Raw genomic sequence first — 21716 nt, forward strand, 5'->3', positions numbered from 1 at the left:
TCTCTGATGAAGGGTCTTCAGCCTGAAACGTTAACTGGTTTCTCTTTCCATTGACATTACCTAACTAGCTGAGTTCTTCCAGTATTTCTGTTTACGTTTTAGATTCTAGCATCTGCAGCTTTGTTTGATTTCTGCAACTCCTCCTCAGTTCGGATAACAAGCTAAAATGATCACACCATGAATCTACAAACAGCATCTTAGCAATCTATTAAGAGGCCATGCAATAACGCTCCAAATGTTGGGATTTTCACCATTCATATATCTCTTTGCCTTCACAGCCAAACATAAACAGATTCGTCGCCATAGCACTAGAGCAGGGGTCACCAAAAGATGACAGCAAGGATCACAATAACTTGGAAAGGGGAAATGAACAGTTACTTGCTAACTATATGGGTGACTACATAATTGCATAATATTGATCAGTAAGGTATGCGGAAATGAATAGTCAGGGGCAAGCAGCAGAAACTTATCTCCAGTAATATACATTTTCTTTTACTAACCACATTCAAAGGGAAGTTCTTTTACAGTTCAGTTTACCTGTGGATGCAATATACAACAAAATAGTGAAAAGATTTCCACCTCCAGTCACCAAACACTCACCGACAGTATCCAACTCCACACTTCTTTCTTCACGTTCCCCCATTCCATCAATATGACAAGAACTTCAATAAGGAAGTACAGATAGGAACTGAACTATAACAGAAAAATCATGCAAATAAGGCATAAAAAAAGGAAATAATATAACTATTATTTGCAAAGAATATAACTATGGAACAATACCATTCATTTGAAGTATTTAAAAAAATTATCTACATGTATGTTGCCACTTTATTAGGTACACAATACATCTGCTTGTTAATGCAAATATCTAGACAGTCAAACATACTGCAGCAACTCAATGGAGAAAAGCATTCAGACATGATCAAGAGGTTCAGTTGTTGTTTAGACCAAATATCAGAACTGGGAAGAAATGTGATCAAAGTGACTTTGACCATGCAATAATTGTTGCTGCCAGATAGGGTGATTTGAATTATCTCTGAAACTGCTGATCTCCTGGGATTTTCAAACACAACAGTATAGAGAATGATGCAAGAAAAAAAGCAAAACAAATCCAGTGATCAGAAATTTTTTGGGTGGAAATGCACTGTTAATGACAGAGGTCAGAATGGCCAAACTGGTTGAAGCTGAAGTAAAGATCGGGAGAGTGTTGCGATTTCACCAGCAGAAAGTGATCAAATCAAGACCTATCAAGTATCGAGATAAAAGAGAGACACTGTCTAACAGAGCGGTTGTCAGAGGAGTGGTCGTCGGAATGGAGTAAGTCAGAGCAGTAGGGCTTTGGCTCATTGGAGTAGAGGAAGTCAGAGTAGTAATGCTTTGGCTCATCGGGGCTTCAGCGAGGGCAGGCCTAGGCAAGATAGGTTACGTTTTTTGCCCCTCCAACAAGGATAGTGGGTATGACTGCGAGGCCAGTTTTGTGTTCTGGGTGTCAGATGTGGGATGTCCAGGAGACTTCCAACCTCGCTGATGTGCCAGGTGCATCAAACTGCAGCTCCTTAGAGTCTGAGTTAGGGAACTGGAGCTGCAGCTCAATGGCACTCTGCTTGTTAGGGAGAGTGAAGAGGTGATAGACAGGAACTACAGGCAGGTAGTCACCCCAGGGCCACAGGAGACACGTAAATGAGTAACTGTCAGGAGAGCTAAGGGAGGACATTAGGTAGTGGACAGCATCACTGTGATTGCCCCCCTTAACAGTAAATGCTGTTTTGGGTGCTGTTGGGGGGGACGACCTACCTGAGGGAAGCAACAGCCAGAGTCCCTCTGGCACAAGGTCTGGCCCTGTGGCTCAGAAGGGTAGGGAACAGAAGAGGATGGCAGCAGTGACAGGAGACTCCATAGTTAGGGGACAGATAGGCATTTCTGTGGACGCGAAAAAGAAACAAGGATGGTAGTTTGCCTCCCAGGTGCTAGGGCTTGTGATGTTTCTGAGCACGTCCACAATATCCTGAAATGGGAGGGTAAACAGCCAGAGGTCGTGGTACATATTGATACCAATGATATAGTTTAAAAAAGAGTGGAAGTCCTGAAAGCAGAATACAGGGATTTAGGAAGGAAGATGAGAAGCAGGACCTCAAAGATAGTAATCTCAGGATTGCTGCCTGTGCCACGCAACAGTGAGTATAGGAATAGAATGAGGTGGAGGATAAATACGTGGCTGAAGGATTGGAGCAGGGGGCAGGGATTCAGATTTTTGGATCATTGGGACCTCTTCCAGGGCAGGTGTGACCTGTACAAAAAGGATGGGTTGCACTTGAATCTGAGGGAGGCCAATATCCTGGTGGGAAGGCTTGCTAATACTATTGGGGAGGCTTTAAACTAGATTTGCAGGGGGTGGGAACCGAACCGAAGACACAGAGGATGGGGGGTTGGAGCACAAGTAGAGGCAGCTTGTATGGAGTTTGTGAGGAAGGACAGGCAGATGTTAGAGCAACAATGCACTCAGCCTGATGGTTTGAGATGTGTCTATTTTAATACAAGGAGTATCATAAACAAGGTGGATGAACTTAGAGCGTGGATCAATATGTGGAACAGTGACATTGTGACCGTTACAGAGACTTGGATATCTCAGGAGCAGGAATGGCTGCTGAGTGTGCCAGGCTTTAGATGTTTCAAAAAGAATGGAGAGGGAGGCAAAAGAGGTGGGGGTGTGACATTGTTAATTAGGGATAGTGTCATGGCTGCTGAAAAGGAGGAAATCACGGAGGGATGGTCTACTGAGTCAGTGTGGGTGGAAGTCAGATATTGGAAAGGGGCAACAACTCTACTGGATGCTTTATAGACCCCCCCTCCCCCAATAGTAACAGGGATATCGAGGAGCAGATAGGGAGGTAGGACGGAGCAATAATAATAGGGTTGTTGTGATGGGAGATTTTAACTTTCCTAGTATTGATTGGCATCTCCTTAGCACAAGGGGTTTAGATGGGGTGGAGTTTGTTAGGTCTGTTCAGGAAGGTTTCCTGACATAATATGTAGATAATCCAACCAGAGGAGATGCTGTATTTGATCTGGTATTGGGAAATGAACCTGGTCAGGTGTCAGATCTCACGGTGTGAGAGTATTTTGGAAGTAGTGATCACAACTCTATCTCCTTCACCATAGTGCTGGAGAGGGATAGGAGCAGAAAATTTGGAAAAACACTTAATTGGGGCAGAGGGAAATATGATGCAATTAGGCAGGAGCTTCGGAGCATAAATTGGGAGCAGATGTTCTCAGGGAAATGCATGGCAGAGATGTGGCAAATGTTCAGCAAACATTTCCATGGAGTTCTGCATAGGTATGCTCCATTGAAGTTGGGAAAGGATGGTAGGGTTTAAGAACCATGGTGTCGAAAGGATGTAGAAAATCTAGTTAAGAAAAAACGTTAATGAGCTCAAGAAACTAGGTACTGTTAGAGCTCTAGAAAATTACAAGGTTGCTAGGAAGGAACTTAAGAATAGAATTAGAAGGGCCAGAAGGGGCCATGAGAAGGCTTTGGTGAGCAGGATTAAAGAAAACCCCAAGGCATTCTACAAGTATGTGAAAAGCAAGAGGATGAGCCAGGTGAGAATAGGACCAATCAGGTGCGATAGTGGAAACATGTGCGTGGAGTCGGAGAGGGTGGCAGAGGTACTTAATGAATACTTTGCTTCAGTATTCATCAAAAAAAGACTTTGGCAATTGTAGGGTTGACTTACAGTGGACTGAAACACTTGAGAATATAGACATTAAGAAAGATAATGTGCTGGAGCTTTCGAAAAGCATTAAGTTACATAAGTCACCGGGACTGGATGAGATATACCCCAGGCTACTGTGGGAAGCAAAGGAGGAGTTTGCTGTGTCTCTTGCAATGATCTTTGTGTATTCAATAGGGACAGGAGAAGTACTGGAGGATTAGAGGGTTGCAAGTGTTGTTTCCTTGTTCAAGAAAGGGAGCAGCGATAACTCAGGAAATGATTAGGGATAGTCAGCATGGCTTTGTCAAGGGCAGCTCATGCCTTACAAGCCTGATGGAATTCTTTGAGGATGTAACAAAACACATTGATGAAGGTAGAGCAGTGGATGTCATGGATGTAGATTTCAGTAAGATATTTGATAAGGTTCCCTATGTAAAGCTCCTTCAGACAGTAAGAAAGCACAGGATCCAAGGGGATCTTGCTTTGTGGATCCAGAATTGGCTTGCCCACAGAAGGCAAAGGGTGGTTGTAGATGGTTCATATTCTGCATGGAGGACAGTGACCGGTGGTGTTCTGCAGGGATCTGTTCTGGGACCCCTCCTCTTAGTGATTTTTATAAATGATCTGGATGAAGAAATAGAAGGATGCGTTAGTAAGTTTGTTGATGACACAAAGGTTGGGGGTGTTGTGGATGGTCTGGAGGGTTGTCAGAGATTCAGCAGGACATCCATTGGATACAGAACTTGGCTGAGAAATGGCAGATGGACTTCAACCCAGATATGTGTGGTAGTTCATTTTGGAAGCTCAAATTTGAAGACAGAATATAATATTAATGGTAAGACTCTTGGCAGTGTGGAGGATCTGAGAGGTTTTGGGGTCCAAGTCCATAGGACACTCAAAGTTGCTGTGCAGGTTGACAGTGTTGTTAAGAAGACGTGTGGTGTGTTGGCATTCATCAATCATGGGAATGAGTTCAAAAGCTGTGAGGTAATGTTACAGCTATATAAGACCTCGGTCAGACCCCACTTGGAGTACTGTGTTCAATTCTGCTTGCCTCACTACAGAAAGGACATGGAAACCATAGAAAGGGTGCAGAGGAGATTTACAAGGATGTTGCCTGGATAGGGGAGCATGCCTTATGAGAATAGGTTGAGTGAACTCTGCCTTTTCTCCTTGGAGCAAAGGAGGATGAGAGGTGACCTGAAAGTGGTGTACAAGATAATGAGAGGCCTTGATCATATGGATAGTCAGAGGCTTTTTCCCAGGGCTGAAATAGCAAGCACGAGAGGGCATAGTTTTAAGGTGCTTGGCAGTAGGTACAGAGTAGATGTCAGGGGTAAGTTTTTCACACAGAGAGTGGTGGGTGTGTGGAATACACTGCCGGCAGCAGTGGTGGAAGCAGATACAATAGGGTCTTTTAAGATCCTCTTAGATAGGTACATGGAGCTTAGAAAAATAGAGGGCTATGCGGTAGGGAAATTCTAGGCAGTTTCTAGAGTAAGTTACATGGTTGGCACAACATTGTGGGCCGAAGGGCCTGTAATGTGCTGTAAAGAGAATTTAAAAAATTAAAAAGGACAATTACTCCTGTACAAAACTGTACAATGTGTTTCGTCAGCCCTGATACAAGTCAAAACCAGAGGGTTGAATGCTGATGAGTACTAAAAAAAGAGAGGAAGCAGTCATTCTGCAGGCTTCATACATTAGCAGACTACATGTAGACTGGGAATCATCCAGTTCATGGGTCATTTTGTCCATCCTGTTATAGGAAAGAACTTTGTCATGGATGGTCCCAAGCCCAGCTGTGAAAGGAAGAGGGCTGGGCATGGGGTTAGCAACACCATCCTAGAAAAATCTAGTGTCACAGAAATGTCAACAGAAGGTCACAACTCTGAGAGAGGAAGGATACACCAAGATGATGGGCTACACATGGAGACAACATAAAAGACTGGCTCGAGATAGAGAACTCTGGTGAGCCACTGTTGGCAGCCTATGCCACAGTAGGTGTATGGGCTTAAGTAAATATTAGATTAGATTAGATTCAACTTTATCGTCATTGTGCCGAGTACAGATACAAAGCCAATGAAATACAGTTAGCATCTGACCAGAAATGCAAAGAATAGTGTTATTTACAAAATAACTACAAATAAAAAGTAAGTGCTACAGCACACAAATATAAAAGTACTGAGACGGTACAATACTGCTTAGCGCTGTGATGTGAGGTTCAGCGGAGTCACAGCCTCAGGGAAGAAGCTCTTCCTGTGCCTGCTGGTGCGGGAGCGGAGGCTCCTGTAGCGCCTACCGGATGGGTGGAGAGTAAAAAGTCCATGGTTAGGGTGAGATGCATACTTGATAATGCTTTTCGCCCTGCCCAGGAAGCGTTTATGGTAGATGTTCTCAATGGTGGGCAATTGGGTGCCGATAATCCGCGGGGCAGTTTTCACCACACTCTGGAGTGCTTTGCGGTCCGATACAGGACAATTGCCATACCACACTGAGGTGCAGTTGGTGAGTATGCTCTCAATGGTACAGCGGTAAAAGTCCATCAGTATCCTGGGACAGAGGTGAGCTTTCTTGATGCTCCGCAGGAAATAAAGGTACTGTTGCACCTTTTTGATCAGGATGGAGGAGTTCAGGGACTGGGTGAGGTCCTTGGAAATGTGGACACCGAGGAATTTGAAGCTTGATACATGCTCCACTACAGCTCCGTTGATGTAGATGGGGATGTGAGTGTGGCTCCTAGCATGCCTGAAGTCCACAACGATCTCCTTGGTCTTCTGGGTGTTAAGGGCCAGGCTGTTGTTGGCACACCACGCGGCCAGGTGGTGGACCTCATGCCTGTAGGGCGTCTTGTCATCCCCTCTGATCAGGCCAACCAACCACCATGGCGACGTCTGCAAACTTGATTATGGAGTTAGAACCATGTAAAGGAACACAGTCATAGGTGAAAAGGGAGTACAGAAGAGGGCTCAGCACACAGCCTTGAGGCGTGCCGGTGTTCAGGGTGAGAGTGGAGGGGGTGAGGTTGTCTAACTTAACTGATTGGAGTCTGTTAGTCAGAAAGTCCAAGGTCCAATTGCAGAGGGATGAGCTGATACCAAGCTGGCGAAGTTTGGTGATCAGCTTGGAGGGGATCACAGTACTGAATGCTGTACTAAAGTCAATGAACAACATTCTGACGTAAGAGTTGGGGCTGTCCAGGTGGGTCAGGGCAGAGTGAAGTGCCGTGGAGATGGCGTCCTCTGTTGACCTGTTGGTGCGATAGGCAAATTGATTGGGGTCCAAGCTAGTGGGCAGACAGGATTTCAGATGTGATAGAACCAGTCTCTCAAAGCACTTTGCAATGATGGGGGTGAGTGCAACTGGGCGGAAGTCATTCAGGCCCATGGCAGTGGAATGCTTCCGCACTGGCACGATGGTGGTGATCTTGAAGCTTGTGGGGACAACTGCCTGGGCCAGGGACAGATTAAAAATGTCTGTGAAGACCCCGGCCAACTGCCCTGCACAGACTCTGAGCACACGGCCAGGTATTCCATCTGGACCAGCTGCCTTCCGTACATTCACCCTGTTCAGAGTGGAGCAAACATCGGAGGTGGAAAGTGAGAAATATCCGTATCTGTACTACATTGTTTGATGACTCTATGATTAATTCACTACTATTGGGGTGTTTTGTGAGCCTTGACTCATTATACCTACCAGGATCGGTTCATATCAAACTCAGAGATACAGGCAACTAAGTACAAGATGTTGCTAACCTGCTTGTTTGTTCTCGTGATTGCAACCACCACAAGAATTTGGCTTTGCCAGTTCAGAATGAGACAGGGATATGCCCACACCAGTTACTGGCAACATATATGACAGGATATTGGCCACTCCAAACAGATATAGGCTGTCTTCAATAATAATTACAGGATTTCTGAAAGCAGCTGACCACTGTGCTTGCAGATAGCAGATAATGCTGTAAACAAACAGGTATTTCAGCTGGGATTTGTAAAAGACCAAGATTCCATTTCTTTGGAGTCACAGGTGGAGGGATAGACTAGCCTAGAAGATCCATTGCATCAAAAACCAGAATTGCAGGCAGCAAGACATGTGCTATTTTTTGTATGAGAGCCGTATCATGAAGTTGGTGCTGCCAGGTCATCATAAGTTAGGCATGCAGCCAGCGTCACCTGGATCACACTGGCAAACTACACACATCAAAGTTGCTGGTGAACGCAGCAGACCAGGCAGCATCTCTAGGAAGAGGCACAGTCGACGTTTCAGGCCGAGACCCTTCGTCCTGACACGTCGACTGTGCCTCTTCCTAGAGATGCTGCCTGGCCTGCTGCGTTCACCAGCAACTTTGATGTGCGTTGCTTGAATTTCCAGCATCTGCAGAATTCCTGTTGTTCACACTGGCAAACTGCCTGTTTGGCAGAATGTGGAAAACCAAGCTTCATTGCTTCTTCTTAAAGGTGGCCTATCCCACATAGAACAATGCTACATCCAAGTTGTATGCAACTGGAATGCCTTTGGAAGGGAATATTGATTGTGGCCTTGGTCTAAGCAGTATTCGGAAGGATTGAGTTCTGGCTCAGAATCAGGTTTGTAATGACTGACATATGTTGTGAAGTCTGCTGTTTAGTGGCAGCAATACAGTGCAAGATATTACAACTATGATGTTATAAATAAATAAATATGAGTAATGAATTTGTGTTAATGGGTTCAGGGACCTTTCAGAAATCTGATGGTGAAAGGGAAGAACCCGTTTCTAAAATGTTGAATGCAGGTCTTCATGTGCCTGCATCTCCTCCCTGATGGTAGTCATGAGAAGAGTGCACATCCTGAATAGTGGGGTCCGTAATGATGGTTGCCACCTTCTTGAGGCACCACTTTATGAAGATGCCGTCGGTGGTGGGGATGGTAGCTCAGTCCACTATGTTGCACATTTCAGATTATATCAGCCAATGATGTAATTAATCAGAATCCTACCATGCTGCATCTGTAGAAATTTGCTAAATCTTCATGACATAGCAAAGCTTCTCAAAATCCTAATAAAGTGTACCTACTGACATAGCTTCTTCATGAATGCATCAATGTGTTGGGCCCAGGATAAATCCTGAGATGTTGGTAAAAGAAAAACAATTTACCCATATTACTTTAATTCAAACAATAATACGGTAATAAAGAGTACTAACTTGGTTGCAGATAGGTTTAATGATTTCTTTGTTAATGTGGGAACTAAATTAGCTAAATCAATTACTGAACCCAGCAATAAAGATGGAGTAAGTAGTAATATTATCACTTACACTATGTTTATTAGAGCACCTGAGGAAAAAGAAATAATTGATATAGTATATAAATCAAAGAGCAAGAAATCAACAGATTGGAATGGATATGATATGTATTTAATCAAAAACATCATTGACTGTGTTCTGAAACCACTGACTCATATTTGTAATCAGTCTTTGATTGCTGGAAAATTTCCCAATAAAATGAAAATAGCCAAGGTCATTCTGATATACAAAGCTGGAGATAAACATATATTTTCAAATTATAGACCAGTTTCTTTGCTCTCACAGTTCCCCAAAATATTGGAAAAATATTTGTAAGAAGGTTAAATGATTTCATAACAAAACATAATTTACTCTGTGAACAGCAATATGGTTTCAGAAAAAGCAGAACCACTACAATAGGATTAATAGATTTTGTAGAAGAAATATCAAATGCTATAGAAAGAAATGAATACACAGTGGGAATATTTCTTGATCTAAAAAAAGCATTTGACATAATTGACCATAAATTATTATTAACAAAATTAGAAAGATATGGTATTGGAGGGGTGGCACATGACTGGTTAAGTAGTTATTTGGAAGACAGATATCAGTATGTACATATAAACAACTCGAATTCAAAACTTTTGAGGGTAACTTGTGGGGTTCCACAAGGTTCAGTGCTTGGTCCATTGCTGTTCATTTTGTATATAAACAATACATGTGTGGTCTCTCAGACATTAAAATGTATATTATTTACTGATGATACAACTATATTTTGTTGTGGGGAACATCTGAAACAACCTTTGGATACAGTGGAGAAAGAACTAAAAATTATAAAGAAATGGTAACAGATAATAAATTAAGTTGGAAACCACATATAAATTATGTCAAAGCAAAAATGTCAAAATCTATTGCAATACTGTACTGTACAAAGCACAAGATTTCTTAAATCGGGAATCTTTGTACACATTATACTGTTCGCTTATAGTCCCATACATGACTTACTATGTAGCGGTATGGGGAAATACATACAAAACAAATACAAACTCAATTTTTCTAAAAGAAAGTCATATGAATTGTAAATAAAAGACAAGTTATAATGAGCCAACCAATCCACTATGTATTCAACTAAACACCTTAAAATTCAGAGATTTAGATTTTAAAATAATACAAATTATGTATAAAGAAAAATATGGACAGCTACCACAAAGTATCCAAAGGTTATTTAAAATGAGAGAAAGTCAACGTATATTTCAAAAACAGAGGATAAGAACAAATGTGGGAAAATCATTGTATTTCAGTCAGGGGGTGAATCTATGGAACAGTTGTAGTGAGAATTTAAAAACATGCACCTCACTTAACAAGTGTAAAAAATTATTTTAAAATAATTTAATGAACAAATATAAAATACATGATTTAAAATGAATGGGAGTAATGTAAATAAATGATACTTGGAATTGGATTTTGTGTTAAAAGATTATGAAATTTTTTGTTTTGATGTGATGATTGACACCAAATATGTTGTTGTATAAGTAAGAAGGGTAGGCATAATAAACTGTAGTTTCAGCCTACACCCTTTCGGTCTGTTTTAAAGAATATCTATGTTTTTTGTTGTAATTTTGTCCTATGAAATCATCGTTGAAAATGGTGCTTTTCATTATGTGTGTACTGACCAAAATAAATTTCATTCATTCATCCTATAAACTAGAAGCTGCTCAAAACCTTTCCAATGGTGACCCCTCAATGAGGATTGGTGTTTATTCTGCTGACTTCCACTTCCTGAAGTCTACAATCAATTCCTGGTCTCGCTAATGTTGAGAGCAACATTGTTGTTGAGACAACACACATCAAAGTTGTTGGTGAACGCAGCAGGCCAGGCAGCATCTCTAGGAAGAGGCACAGTCGACGATTCGGGCCGTGACTGAAGGAAGAGCTAGTAAGAGATTTGAAAGTGGGGGGGGGGGGGGGAGATCCAAAATGATAGGAGAAGACAGGAGGGGGAGGGATGGAACCAAGAGCTGGACAGGTAATTGGCAAAAGGGATATGAGAGGATCACAGGACAGGAGGCCCAAGGAGAAGGAAAGGGGGGAGGGGGGAAAAACCCAGAGGATGGGCAAGGGGTATAGTTAGAGGGACAGAGAGAGAAAAAGGAGAGAGAGAGAAAGAATGTGTGTATACAAATAAATAACGGATGGGGTACGAGGGGGAGGTGGGGCACTAGTGGAAGTTAGAGAAGGCAAAGTTCATGCCATCAAGTTGGAGGCTACCCAGACGGTGTTGTTCCTCCAACCTGAGTGTGGGTTCATCTTTACAGTGGAGGAGGCCGTGGTTAGACATATCAGAATGGGAATGGGATGTGAAATTAAAATGTGGGGCCACTGGGAGATCCTGCTTTCTCTGGTGGACAGAGTGTAGGTGTTCAGCAAAACTATCTCCCAGTCTGCATCAGGTCTCGCCAATATATAGAAGGCTACATCGGGAGCACCGGACGCAGTATATCACCCCAGCCAACTCACAGGTGAACTGCCGCCTCACCTGGAAGGACTGTCTGGGGCCCTGAATGGTGGTAAGGGAGGAAGTGTAAGGACATGTGTAGCACTTGTTCCACTTACAAGGATAAGTGCCAGGAGGGAGATCAGTGGGGAGGGATGGGGGGGATGAATGGACAAGGAAGTCGCGTAGGGAGTGATCCCTGCGGAAAGCAGACAGAGGGGGGGAGGGAAAGATGTGCTTAGTGGTGGAATCCCGTTGGAGGTGGCGGAAGTTACGGAGAATAATATGTTGGACCCGGAGGCCGGTGGGGTGGTAGGTGAGGACCAGGGGAACCCTATTCCTAGTGGGGTGATGGGAGGATGGAGTGAGAGCAGATGTGCGTGAAATGGGGGAGATGCATTTGAGAGCAGAGTTGATGGTGGAGGAAGGGAAGCCCCTTTCTTTAAAAAAGGAGCACATCTCCCTCGTCCTGGAAGGAAAAGCCTCATCCTGAGAGCAGGTGCGGTGCAGACGGAGGAATTGCGAGAAGGGGATGGCATTTTTGCAAGAGACAGGGTGAGAAGAGGAATAGTCCAGATAGCTGTGAGAGTCAGCAGGCTTATAGTAGACATCAGTAGATAAGCTGTCTCCAGAGATAGAGACAGAAAGATCTAGAAAGGGGAGGGAGGTGTCGGAAATGGACCAGGTAAACTTGAGGGCAGGGTGAAGGTTGGAGGCAAAGTTAATGAAGTCAACGAGTTCAGTATGCGTGCAGGAAGCAGCGCCAATGCAGTCGTCAATGTAGCGAAGGAAAAGTGGGGGACAGATACCAGAATAGGTTTGGAACATAGATTGTTCCACAAAGCCAACAAAAAGACAGGCATAGCTAGGAACCACAGGGGTGCCCATAGCTACACCTTTAGTTTGGAGGAAGTGGGAGGAGCTAAAGGAGAAATTATTAAGAGTAAGGACTAATTCCGCTAGACGGAGAAGAGTGGTGGTAGAGGGGAACTGATTAGGTCTGGAATCCAAAAAGAAGCGGAGAGCTTTGAGACCTTCCTGATGGGGGATGCAAGTATATAGGGACTGGACATCCATGGTGAAGATAAAGCGGTGGGGGCCAGGGAACTTTAAACCATCAAAAAGTTTAAGAGCGTGAGAAGTGTCACGAACATAGGTAGGAAGGGATTGAACAAGGGGGGATAAAACCCTGTCGAGGTATGCAGAAACGAGTTCAGTGGGGCAGCAGAAAGCTGAGACAATAGGTCTGCCAGGACAGGCAGGTTTGTGGATCTTGGGTAGGAGGTAGAAACGGGAAGTGCGAGGTGTGGGAACTATGAGGTTGGTAGCAGTGGATGGGAGATCCCCTGAGTGGATAAAGTCGGTGATGGTGTGGGAGACAATGGCCATCCCTCCCCCTGCTGTCTTCTCCTATCATTTCCGATCTCCCCCTCCCCCTCTCAAATCTCTTACTAGCTCTTCCTTCAGTTAGTCCTGACGAAGGGTCTCGGCCCGAAACGTCGACTGTATCTCTTCCTAGAGATGCTGCCTGGCCTGCTGCGTTCACCAGCAACTTTGATGTGTGTTGCTTGAATTTCCAGCATCTGCAGAATTCCTCGTGTTTACATTGTCGTTGAGACACCACTCAACCAGCCAACCTGTATTGATAATCAATGAGGAGAAGATGTTATTACCAACTCACACTGACTGGTCTCCCAATGAGTAGGTCAATAATATAGTTGCAGTGGGAGGTATAGAGGCCCAGGTTTTGAAGCTTGTTGATTAGTACTGAGGGGATGACAGTGTTGAACATCAAGCTTTTACAGCAGCCTGACGTATGTACTTCAGTTGTCCACGTGCTCCAAAGCCCAGTGGAGACTGCATCTGCCATAGCCCTATTGTGGAAGTAGGCAAATTACTGTGGTGCAGGTCCGTGCACAAGCTGGAGTTCATTCTAGCAGTGACCAGATTCTTCATCGTAGGTTTTACATTATGGGTAGCAATGACATCTGACAGTTGCATACGAAATTATAAAGTGCAGAACTAGAGTTGCGATTTAATTTTGTATCTTCAGTTTGGTCCTCTCATCAAGAATTTGTACTTTCTCACAGACATCATGCTTTGGAAATTACTAAATACAATTGTTTTGGAATTAAAATAATACTGCAGACCACCCTCATACTGTTCGTGAAAGCCACTTAAAATCAAAATTTTTAACTTTGAAGGTACAACTAAGTTTGTTGATAGTTCATTAAACGTGTTGTAAGTTGTCAACAATTGGCATAGCAGGAATGATCTTCTCAGCCAAATCAACAGGGACATACAATAATACCAGCAGCGTTCTGGTGAAAAGCAGTGCCTGAAGGAGGCACATCCTTTGTATAAGTGAGCCAAGAACTCCCTCTGGGGTTGGAACCAGGCATCAGGGAGGAGTTTGCCATTGATATATCTGTAAGAACGAGAAAAATCTTGAGCAATTTCAGAAGTCTGAAGCCTGCAATGCTGGCAAATGCTGGTGCCCATTCTGCCTGCTTTTATGAGCCAAAGGCAAAGCAGATGAAGTTTTTTTTCTCTCTGAGTATGGACCTTGGGCAACTTCCTTAATTTGGCATCAATCAGTTGCATCAACTGGGAATGATCTTGAGGCAAGAAAGTTAAAAGCAGCTGTGGTCCTGAACTTCATGGCAAAGCTGCTAACACACGTGAAAGCACAGGATCTTGGGTAGGGCAAAGAATGCAGCCAGGGTACTGCTATTTTAAATAGGATGGTTTCAGGGAAACCTGGTGCTAGCAAATAGAGACAATTTTTTTTGATAAGTGAATTTGAAAATCTCACCAAGTGCATTTTGCATACTGCATGTTGTACTGCTGATATAAGAGAAGCAGGCTTTGCTTATACCACTGCCTAAGAAGAACATGGTAACCTGCCTCAATGACTATCATTCAATAGCACTTACATCCATCGTGATGAGGTGTTTTGAGAGGTTGGTGATGAAACATATCAACTCCTGCCTGAGAAGCAACTTGGACCTGCTCCAATTTGCCTACTGGTGCAATTCACTGGTTTTTCGCTAAACCCTGGAACATCTGGACAGCAAAGCTGCATACTTCAGGATCCTCCTTGTTGACTACAGTTCAGCATTCAATACTACCATCCCCTCAAAACTAATCAATTAAGCTTGAAGACCTTAGCCTCAATACCTCCCTGTGCAATTGGATCCTCTATTTCCTCACTTATAGATCCCAGCCAATTATATCACCCTCCACAATCTCCATCAGCACAGGTGCTTAGCCAAGGCAGTGTGCTTAGCCCCCTGCTCTACTTGCTTTACGCTTATGACTGTGTAGCTAAGCAGGGCATCAATGCCATATTCAAGTTTGCACACAAGAACATTGTTGTAGGCCGAATCAAAGGTGGTGACAAATCAGTAGACAGGAGGGAGATTGAAATTCTGGTTGAATGGTGCCACAACAACAATCTCTTGCTCAATGTCAGCAAAACGAAGGAGCTGCTTTTTAACTTCAGAAGGACAGAACTAGAGGTCCATAAACCAATCCTCATCAGAGGATCAGAGGTAGAGAGGGTCAGCAACGTTGGTGCTATCATTTCCGACAGCCTGTCTTGGGCACAGTACATAAGTGCAATTACGAAGAAAGCACAGCAGCATCTCTACTTCCTTTGGAGTTTGTGAAGGTTTGGCATGACATCTAAAACCTTGACAGACTTCTATACATGTGTGGTGGAAAGTATATTGACTGGCTGCATTACAACCTGGTATGAAAACACCAATGTCCTTGAATGGAAAATCCTGCAAAAAATTGCGGATTCTGCCCAGCCCATCACAAGTAAGGTCCTCCTCACCATTCAGCACACCTACACAGAGCATTGTTGAGGAAAGCAGCATCTATCGGGGCCTCCCACTACCGAGGTTATGCTCTCTTCTCACTGTTGCCATCAGGAAAAAGGTACAGGAGACTCGGGACTCACACCACCAGGTTCAGAAATAGTTATTACCCTTCAGCCATCAGGCCCTTGAACCAAAGGGGATAATTTCACTTGACCTACCACTGAAATGTTCCCACAACTTAAGAACTTACTTTCAAGGACTCATCATCTCAGGTTCTCAATAATTATTATCTATTTTAGTATTTGCACAGTTTGTTCTCTTTGGCAGACTGGCTGACACCCAGTTGATATGGTCTTCCATTGATTCTATTATGGTTATTACCCTATCATGGTTTTGAGTACGAATCTCAGGTTTGTATATGGTCACTTTTACATATTTTGATAATAAATTTACTTTGAATTTTGATATAATTCTACCTTGATTTTAAACTACAAATATAGATCTAGGAAAAAGGAAAATCCCACCGATAAATGAGAATTTGGACAGGTACCAAAGATACACTCCAGAACTGTGTGGCCAAGCCTAGCTCAATGCCATCTTCAAATTTGCTGATGACACCACTATTGTTGGACGAATGATAGGTGGCAATGAGTCAGCCTACTGGAGCAAGATAGGATACTTGGTTGAGCGCTGCTGCAACAACAACCTCTCGCTCAATGTCAGCAAATCTAAAGAGCTGATTGTTGACCTCAGTAAGGGGAAGGAAGGCAAACATGTGTGACACTACATTGGGAAATTAGCAGTGGAGGGAGTCAGCAGCTTTAAATTACTGGGTGTTAACATATCAGATGACCTGCCCTGGGTTCAACACATAGATACAATAATAATTCCTTACTTTCTTAGGAGGCTAAGGAGGATCGGCTTGTCACCAAACTTCCACAGATGTACTGTTAAAGGTATCCTGACTAGTTGTGTCATGATCTAGTATGGCAATTCAAATGCCCAGAAATATTCATTTGCATTGCCATACTAGGCAAACTGCAGAAAGTAGTGGACTCTGCCCGATACCACACAGGCACATCCCTCCCCACCAATGACAGAAGGTGCTGCCTCAGGAAGGTAATATCCATCATCAAAGATTCCCACCATAGGTTACCTGCTGAACATTTTGTGATTTCGCCTACCTCCTGCTACCTTGTATTTCTTCCTCCCCTCCCCCCACATTCTTACTGCGGCTTCTCATCTTTTTTCTCCAGTCCTGATGAAGGGTCTTGGCCCAAAACATCAACTGTTGACTCTTCTCCATAGACACTGCCTGGCCTGCTGAGTTCCTCCAGCATTTTGTGGATCTTCCACCCACTGGCACCAACCTCAGCTCCCTCATCCCGCACCTCCAATTTCTACCTCCTACTCACAATCCATAAACCTGCCTGTCCAGGTAAACCCATTGTTTCTGCTTGTTCCTGCCCCACCGAACTTGTATCTGCATACCTCAAAGCAGTTTTATCCCCCCGCTTCAGTCCCTTCCCACCTATGCCCATGACACTTCACATGCTCTTCATCTTTTTACTGATTTCAAGTTCCCTGACCCTGATCATCTTCTTTTCACTCTAGATGTCCAGTCCCTATACACCTCCATCCCCCCACCGGGAAGGCCTCAAATCTCTCCATTCCTTTCTGGACACCAGACCCAAACAGTTCCCTTCCACCCACCACCACTCTCCTCTGTCTGGTAGAACTGGTCCTCACTCTCAATAATTTCTCCTTTGGTTCCTCTCACTTCCTACAAACAATAGGTATAGCCATGGGCACTCGCATGGGTCCCAGCTATGCCTGCCTTTTTGTCAGCTACATGGAACAGTCAACGTTCCAAGCCTACACTGATATTACTCCCCTACTTTTCCTGCGCTACATTAACAACTGCATTGATGCTGCTTCCTGCACCCAGGTGGAGCTCATGGACTTCATCAACTTTGCCTCCAACTTCCACCCTGCCCTCAAATTTACCTGGTCCATTTCTGACACCTCCCTCCCCTTTCTCGATCCCTCCGTCTCTTTCTGCAGACAGCTTTTAGGAACCTGCTGACTCTCACAGGTACCTGGACTATACCTCTTCCCACACTGCTACTTGTAAAAATGTCACCTGCTTCTCTCAATTCCTCCATTTCCGCTGCATCTGCTCTCAGGATCAGGTTTTTCATTCCAGAACTGAGATGTCTTCCTTCTTCAAAGAAAGGGGTTTTCCTTTCTCCACCATCAACACTGTCCTCAACTGCATCTGTTCCATTTCATGCACATCTTCTCTCACCCCATCCTCCTGCCACCCCACCAGGGATAAGATTCCTCTTGTCCTCACCTACCACTCCACCAGCCTCCATGCCCAGCACATAATTCTCCATAACGTCCGCCATCCTCAACGGGATCCCACCACCAAGCACATCTTTCCCTCCACCCACCCCCCCCCACCACCACTTTCTGCTTTCCACAGGGATTGCTCCCTACATGATTCCCTTGTCCATTCGTCCTTTCCTACTGATCTCCCTCCTGGCACTTATCCTTGCAAGTGAAACAAGTGCTACAGCTGCCCCTATCCCTCCTCCCTCACTACCATTCAGGGCCCAAAACAGTTCTTGAGTCTGTTGGGGTCATCTGTTGTATCCCGGAGTGGCCTCCTGTATGTCGGTGAGACCTGACATAGACTGAGAGACCACTTTGCAGAGTACCTACGCTCCGTCCGCCTGAAAAAGCAGTATCTCCCAGTGGCCACCCATTTTAATTCATTTCCCATTCCGCTATGTTAATCCATGCACTTCTCTACTGTCACAATGAGGCCACATTCAGGTTGGAGGAACTGAACATCAATTTCTCGAATTTCCAGTAATGCCCCTCCCTTCACCATTCCCCATTCCTCTCTCTCACTTTGTCTGCTTACCTGCCCATTACTTGCCTCTTGTGCTACTCACCCTTCCCATTCTTCAATGGCCTTCTGTCCTCTTATCAGATTCCCCTTTCTCCAACCCCTTATCTCTATCACCAATCGATTTCCCAGCTCTTTATTTCACCTCTCTCCTGGCTTCACCTATCTCTTGCTACCTTGTATTTCTTCCTCCCCTCCCCCTCCACCCAACCTTCTTACTTTGGCTTCTCAGCTTTTTTCTCCAGTCTTGATGAAGGGTCTTGGCCCGAAAGGTTGATTGTTTACTCTCTTCCACAATTGCTGCCTGGCCTGCTGAGTTCATCCAGCATTTTGTGTGTGGCAACATAGGTCATGCAATCTTTTGGCAGATTGGTCCAAAAGCCTAAAGTCCCATGCCACCAGGTTCAGTTACAGCTACTTCCCTTCAATCATCTTGAACCAACCAGCAAAACCCCAATCACCAATAGGAACACTATGGCCATTCTGATCATTTTGCATTAAATGGACTTCATTTTTGTTTTAATTGTGTTTTTGTTGAAAATGTGTATAATTTATGTTTAACTTATGTTTTTCTTGCAAGTGCGTACATGATGCCACGTGGCCGTGATGCTGCTATAAGTTTTTCATTAGTTATGCATTCATGTACTTGTGCACATGACAATAACCACGACTTTGACTTGTGTTACCATGCTTTGCTCTGGTTCAAATAATTTTCTACAATGCATGATCATTGTTTTCTAACCTCATTTTCATTCCTTAGTAGTGAGCTACATATTGTCTTTATGAACAGCACTACTTAGAAATCTAAACTGTTGCTGTAACTTCACGATCAAGTCTTGACGTTTACTGTTACAAACCAGAAGATTGTGTAACGGTTTTGTATTCCAACATATAGGGCGGTAGATTATTAATCTTTTCCCAAGTCAATAAGCATTTTTTCTTTAGTATGAATTTGAACCGTGAAATGATCCTCACAATAAGGCATTTTCTATTCGGGGTGGAAACAGGGCTGAACTATAGAGAATAAAATTGGGTTAAAACGGATGAAGCAAATACAGTATGTGCCCCGCAGTTGTTTCATTCCAGAAAATAAATCTTGTTAATTTGTCAAAACAGAGCTGCAGGAAAGAAGTGAGGAGGGAGGAAGGATTAACGCGCGGGTCACCTTGGGCGCAAACTCCAGAGAAATCGGCGGGAGGGTTCTTCGAAGGTGAAACGATAGCCATGCTTCTCCCTCCACAAACGCTGCTCGACCCGCTGAAAACCGGCAGCATCGCACCTGCACTTCCGCTAAGGACGGCCGTTTTGTTCGCCGGGAGTGCGCAGGCGCGATTTCCACCAAGTTTCAAACTCTCGCGATGCCAGCGTGCTTGGTGCGCATGCGTATGCACGCAAGCCTCCGATTTTGAAGTGTCTGGTGGTGACCGCTGCTGCTGTGCAGGGAAGCCGGAGCTTTAAGGTAACGGGGGTGGGGACAACAGCTGCAGACTCCCGTAGGCTCCACACAGTTCCACAGTAGCTACCTGCGGGTAGAGGTCGTGACTCGATCTCAGCCACTGTGACCCTGGTCCATCGCCAGGCCGCAGCTTATTTCATCTGATCCAGCACTGGAAGCCCATGGGGTCCACGCAGGAGAGAAACTATAACCGTCCCTGGAATAAGAAATCGCATGACTGTTTCTGAACCTGTTAGAAATCCACATTCGTGTTATAAATAGTATCACCGAAGAATCCTATCATTGCTACAAATTCTGTCATTAGTTTTGCACTGGGAAATTCAGCCAACACTTCAGTGCTGATTTCGTGATAAGATACTGCAACTCATGGTTTCATCCTTGACCTGTTTATTAATCTCAAATTTAATTGCTCTGTTGTGTGATCACACAAATTTGGAGCAGGAATAGGCCACTTGCCCCACAGAACTGTTCTGCGATATAATAAAACAATGGTCAACGTGATAGTAACTCTACATTCCCCTTGTAATCTTCTGCTCCCACTTCTCTAATCTGTTTCTGTCTAAAATATTCAAGCAACACACACAAAATGGCCCGAAACATCGACTGTACTTTTTTCCATAGATGCTGCCTGGCCTGCTGAGTTCTGCCAGCACTGAGTGTGAGTGTGTTTGTTTGTTTGTTTTGCTTGGATTTCCAGCATCTGTGGATCTTCTCTTGTTTTTAAAAAATTCAAGACTGCTTTCACCTTCCTTTGAGGAAGAACTGAAATTAAGGCCCACGGGGAGAAAAAAGACATTGCCTCACTGCCTTAAATGGGCAACTGCTTACTTTTAAATAGCTACTCCTAACTGAGATTGTCCAACAACAGGAGAGAGTCATTCTGCATCCAACCTGTCAAGGTCCTTCAGGATTTTGTATGTTTCAATCATTCCAAAATTTCTAAACTCTAGTAGATTCAGTTTTAGCAGATAATAAAAATCAACATAAAAGCCAAAGAGAGGGCATATACTAGAGCAAAAAATCGTGGGAAGTTAGAGGATTGGAAACTTCCAAAAGCCAACAGACAGCAACTAAACGTAATTAAGCATTAAGCAAGGGAGATGAGGTTGAGTACAGGGCTACGGTAGGAAACTTTGTCACATGGTGTGAGCAGAATTATCTGCAGCTTAATGTGAAAAAGACTAAGGAGCTGGTGGTAGACCTGAGGAGAGCTAAGGTACCGGTGACCCCTGTTTCCATCCAGGGGGTCAGTGTGGACATGGTGGAGGATTACACATACCTGGGGATACGAATTGACAATAAACTGGACTGGTCTAAGAACACTGAGGCTGTCTACAAGAAGGGTCAGAGCCGTCTCTATTTCCTGAGGAGACTGAGGTCCTTTAACATCTGCCGGACGATGTTGAGGATGTTCTACGAGTCTATGGTGGCCAGTGCTATCATGTTTGCTGTTGTGTGCTGGGGCAGCAGGCTGAGGGTAGCAGACGCCAACAGAACCAACAATCTCATTCGTAAGGCCAGTGATGTTGTAGGGATGGAACTGGACTCTCTCACGGTGGTGTCTGAAAAGAGGATGCTGTCCAAGTTGCATGCCATCTTGGTCAATGTCTCCCATCCACTACATAATGTACTGGTTGGGCACAGGAGTACATTCAGCCAGAGACTCATTCCTCCGAGATGCAGCACAGAGCGTCATAGGAAGTCATTCCTGCCTGCGGCCATCAAACTTTACAACTCCTCCCTTGGAAGGTCAGACACCCTGAGCCGATAGGCTGGTCCTGGTTTTATTTCATAATTTACTGGCGTAATTTACATATTACTATTTAACTATTTATGGTTCTATTACTATTTATTATTTATGGTGCAACTGTAATGAAAACCAATTTCCCCTGGGATCAATAAAGTATGACTATGACCAAGAAGGTAAAGATGGAATACGAAAGTAAGCTAGCCAATAATATTAAAGAGGATACCAAAAGTATTTTCAGATACATAAAGTGGTGAGAGTGGATATCAGACTGCTGGAAAATGATGCAGGAGAGGTAGTAATG

General features: G+C 44.1%; 2 protein-coding genes across 4 annotated transcripts in view; one reads left to right on the forward strand and one right to left on the reverse strand.

The window, feature by feature from the left end:
• LOC140194624 (sodium-dependent phosphate transport protein 2B-like) overlaps positions 1-19510 on the reverse strand; it is a 145499-nt gene extending 125989 nt beyond the window's left edge. Inside the window, exons 1-2 of the mRNA XM_072251869.1 lie at positions 19375-19510; positions 601-693 (exon numbers count right to left, since the gene is read on the reverse strand). Of these exons, the coding sequence (XP_072107970.1) occupies positions 601-648 (48 nt within the window). The 5' untranslated portion in view covers positions 649-693; positions 19375-19510. The remainder of the gene's footprint in view (positions 1-600; positions 694-19374) is intronic.
• A 73-nt stretch (positions 19511-19583) lies between these two features.
• The window catches only part of anapc4 (anaphase promoting complex subunit 4), a 111006-nt gene continuing 108873 nt past the window's right edge, over positions 19584-21716 (forward strand). For all 3 annotated transcript variants that reach the window (XM_072252933.1, XM_072252934.1, XM_072252936.1), the window contains exon 1: positions 19584-19668. The gene's annotated coding sequence lies outside the window, so the exon portion shown is untranslated. The remainder of the gene's footprint in view (positions 19669-21716) is intronic.

This window comes from Mobula birostris, chromosome 3 (genome assembly GCF_030028105.1).
Source record: "Mobula birostris isolate sMobBir1 chromosome 3, sMobBir1.hap1, whole genome shotgun sequence".
In the NCBI taxonomy this organism is placed as follows: domain Eukaryota; kingdom Metazoa; phylum Chordata; class Chondrichthyes; order Myliobatiformes; family Myliobatidae; genus Mobula; species Mobula birostris.